This window comes from Urtica dioica, chromosome 2, assembly GCF_054948205.1.
Source record: "Urtica dioica subsp. dioica isolate 48M chromosome 2, U.dioica_male_clone48M_v1_H2, whole genome shotgun sequence".
NCBI classification, from domain to species: domain Eukaryota; kingdom Viridiplantae; phylum Streptophyta; class Magnoliopsida; order Rosales; family Urticaceae; genus Urtica; species Urtica dioica.
The window spans coordinates 32591153-32595591 of NC_142757.1; the positions used below are offsets into that span (position 1 = coordinate 32591153).

At 33.3% G+C, this 4439-nt stretch overlaps 1 protein-coding gene across 1 annotated transcript; it reads left to right on the plus strand.

Moving 5' to 3' along the window:
* Positions 1-989: 989 nt before the first annotated feature.
* Positions 990-3082, plus strand: WRKY49 (WRKY DNA-binding protein 49). The gene is made up of 3 exons (XM_089606734.1): positions 990-1357; positions 1744-1887; positions 2528-3082. Exons 1-3 carry the CDS (start codon positions 1035-1037, stop codon positions 2907-2909), a joined length of 849 nt encoding a protein of 282 aa, XP_089462860.1. The 5' UTR covers positions 990-1034; the 3' UTR covers positions 2910-3082.
* The last annotated feature ends 1357 nt before the right edge of the window (positions 3083-4439 follow it).

The following is a 4439-nucleotide window of genomic DNA, read 5'->3' on the forward strand; positions in this document are numbered from 1 at the left end:
AAAAAACCTCACCGCCCCTTGAATGGGTATTTTACTTCATCATACTGGAATAGTGCAAAAGGGAACAAAAACTCATTTAAGAGAATGAGATGTATAGCACTTTCTTCGTCTTAAATATTTTCAGATAGCTAAATTACCATAAAATAAACAACAACACAAAAATAAACTTATAAGAGCAGATCACTAAATTTGTGTAATTTTTCCACAAAAATTCTATTTGAAAAAATTGTGGTTTTATATGATTTAGATTTTGCAGAATATTCCATACATACATTTATTTTTATTTTCTTTTTCATTTTTATGCTAATTATATTTCACATAACCCATGTGAGTAAACATAATCTTAGTTTTTTTTTTCTTAATATTTTGAACTTATTTATTTCATATTTCTTATTCGAGTGTTAATTAACTTTCTGCCTTTTTTCGTTTTCTTATGATATGTTAATTGTGTCCGAATTATGATGTAGTTAAGTTTAATGGCGCCAATTTTAATTACCGAACAATTGCTAGAATTACCCGTTCCAAAATATTTCTGGTAAGACGGGAACGGTGAATAATAAACAAAAGATATAAAATTTGGCGATATGAATGTAGTTTGTAATAGAGTATTCATTTTCTTATTAGTGGGAATAATTGTGCAAATTATAAGTAAAAAGTACAACTGTTTAGCGAGTTCTTCCTTCATATATTTTATGTGACGGAGCCTCGTATTCTTTAATAAATATTGTAGATGCTCTGAAGCAAAAGTCAAAGCCGAATACGTACAAAGGATATAAACCATCACACTTCTAAATTTGCGACATAAACAAATACAAATTACGATATATATCATATATACCATAAAAGTCAAGAGGCAAACACTTAGACGTGTTCTTCTCATCTGCTCCACTCTATCGTTTTCCTTCTATTTAACACACACACATAATGCATACAAGTTTTATTATGTACTAACCAAGATATCAGAAACTTTAAACACTTACTTTCTTCTTCATCCATAGCGCATTTGATACTTGAGTTGAGTTCGAAGAAAAGAAATGGACGGCAAAGTGGCGATGAGTAGTAATTATTGGCCGTCCCCGGATGATCTATATCGTGGGACGTCGGAAGAAGAAGAGCTGGTGATGACGGAGCAGCTTTTTGATGACGTGCCTCCTTTCTTTTGGGTCCAAAATGAGTCTTGCACAGAATCGAAGCACAATAACAATTCTTCAATTATTGACAAGGAAGGTGGTAGTACTAATTCCAAGCTCGATTATTCTGCTGTATATTCAGGGCCAACAATTGAAGATATTGAGAATGCTTTGTCGGTAACAGCAACCAAAATCTACCCCCAACAACGTCATACCTCGCAACCAAGGTAATCTCAATAACAACATATACATAACTTTGAAGTTTTTGTCAAATTGATACACAAACAGATATCCTATACATGTGTAAATTCATAACCAAATCACTTGTGTAAATAAATATGTGCTTTAAAATGTTGATAGGTAATCATGATTTTTATGCTCACAAAAAAGATAAAATTAATGTGGTGAATAAATTGTATATTTCTCAGAAACTAGGCTGTGCTTAATTTGGAAGGACATATAAACAAACGGTGGATTTTGACATGGACATAAAGGACATATTTAAATATTGTTTTTCTTTGTAGTGTTAGTTATAGTAACAAAATAATACATGTTTTTCGAGCTTTTATTTTAACATAATAGTTTATTTGTATGTGCCATGTTAAATTTGAAGGATTTCAATATTGGAAAAAGGGATTAGTAAGATTGAGAACAAGTATACACTGAAAATTAAGAGCGTTGGCAATGGAATGGCTGATGATGGATATAAATGGAGGAAGTACGGACAGAAATTAATCAAGAATAGCCTCAATCCTAGGTATGACTTCTACTATTTTCTTGATCAGATTGATTTTTCGCATGGCTTTTTTTTTTTTACTCCAAATTTCTTAATCTCTTGAAGGAGTGATACCTATTTATCATACTATTTTCTTGTTCATATAAATTTATTTTATGTAGTTTTATTTATCTTTTTCATTCTTTAATCTCTTGATGAATAGAGATCTTTCATTTAATTAATTTAGTATTCAAGATATGTTAATTGATTGTTGATGACGCTGTTAATTACCTGTATGATTAATTTGTATTTTCGCCCTAATCTGTACACATATCTACATGTAACATGTCTTTTTTTATTATTAATTCCAGAATGTGAAATAGCCTGAGGTTGAAAATAAGTAAATAATACTGAAAAAATAATTATTGCCAAATATTACCCATGATGTAAGTGTAACCTGGTTTATTAATTAGCCAGCTAGCCCTAGCCCTAGCCCCTAGGTGTTTCTCCATTTTATACGCGAGTCCTTAATTAATCAGACCGAAAACTCGGCCAAGTTCAAAATTTAATATAATTTGACACTACCACCAAATATAGTCCAATTTTTTTTCCTAATAAACTTTTACGTGCAGATTATGTTTGAATAATTTCTAACTATATTAATGTTGTGTATAATAAGCAGAAGTTACTATAGGTGCACAAACCCAAGGTGTAGTGCAAAGAAGCAAGTGGAGAGGTCAAACGATGAGTCGGACACACTGATCATCACCTACGAAGGCCTCCACTTACACTTCACGTACCCCTTTCACGTTTTGGGCCGGGCCCATGAAGCCCATCAATCATCCAAGAAGCCCAAGAAGAGCTCTTCCGAGCTTCTGGGCCTGACCCAAGAGAGAGCTTCTCAAGGGCTTCTTCAAGATATGGTCCCACTCAAGATTTTAAAGGGACATCCATCAAGCAAAGCGTCGTCGAATTCGTCTTGCTCCTCTCATCGCTCGCCTCCAACATCACCCTCCAACTTTTTACACGCGTCTCGTTTTGATATTAGTATAAACACTCTATAATTAAGTGAATTCTTATATTAAAATAGGGATGTACTCACAACACATCATATTAGGTTTTTACATATCTATTTATTTATTTATGGATATGTGTGAGATACGTCAGGATAGGACTAGAGCTCGAAGAACTATAATGGGGTTGATTTGAAAAAGGTGGTGTAACTGAATTATAAATAATAAATTTAAAGTTATGAATTTGCAAAATAATCAAGATTTATCTTAATGTAATGAAATAGCTAAAATGTGCATTAATCTGGTTTCAATTTTTTTTTTATCCTAAGAGTAATTTTTTGAAATTGATAAATTGTTTATAATAATCGTCAAAATTTTTCTTCTTGACTGTAAAAGTTGAAACTTTGGTTATTTTGCTAATCAATAAGTTTCCAATGGATATTTTGTATAATTTTTTCATTTGAAAAATATCTCAAGGGGCGATAATGAAAATTTCTTATGTAAAATACATGAATTTAGTTAATTAATAGTGCATAAATGGCGATAGTAGACCGATTAAACGAACAAGGCAGATAAACATGAACACTCTCTTTCGAAGATGAGGTCCAACATACATCAACATGTGACCTTTTGTTTTTACTTGTACATAGGCTACAGTTTTACAGTTCCGATGTGTAAAAAAACAATTTGAAAGCGAAAATTACTACAAAAGGTAAAAATATCCACAATGACGAGTCTAACTTCCATAACCGGAATAGTCTTCATTTCGACATCATTCACCAACACCGCAAATCACATATATTGCACCAAAATATATGTAACTCCGCATATTCTAGCCTCAGTCACTTTGTGTTCTGGGGGGAACCGCGGTTGTCGGGGGAAGAGGCTAAGCCTATACAACATCATTGCTAACTATCCACAAATTCTTAAGGAAACCGACTGACCAATTTAAGGTCAAACGGGTTAACCAATGTGTTGTTGTGAAATGTGTTGTTCCGACCATACCATATATACCGTATAAGAACTACATACATATCGAATTCTTGTGATGGTGAAAGAGATTTAATATGAATTAGAAGCGAGCAAGCTGGGTATCGGTACAACAAGCAGTCTCAGAGCCTTGGTAACTCAGACTTGGCTCACCAAGAGGAGCAAGCCGGATTCCCGATGCAAGCCTACACATGATGCATAAAAGAATTAAACAAGACTAATCCTTTTGGACCAGCAACAACGCTTTACAATTCTTGATTTTCTTCTCCCTACATGCCTCTTTCTTGATGTTGAAGAGTAACCACAAAAAAAATCTTCAACAATACTAAAAAAAATTATGAATATTTGTGTGTGGGCACACGTGAATAAAAATTCCTTGAAATTGATTTTCAAGGTACTAGACTACTTGGAATATGATTGACCTGGATTGATTTGGCTGAGGTAATATGAAGGCTATATGTATTTACACCGAGTTGGTCATTTGCTTCAGGCAACTCTATTGTCTTTGATGATGTCTCAAGCATTGCACAGAACATTATTGTTGTTGTACGACCAAGATTCGACATGGCCTTCCTGACAGCTTTTTGGTTG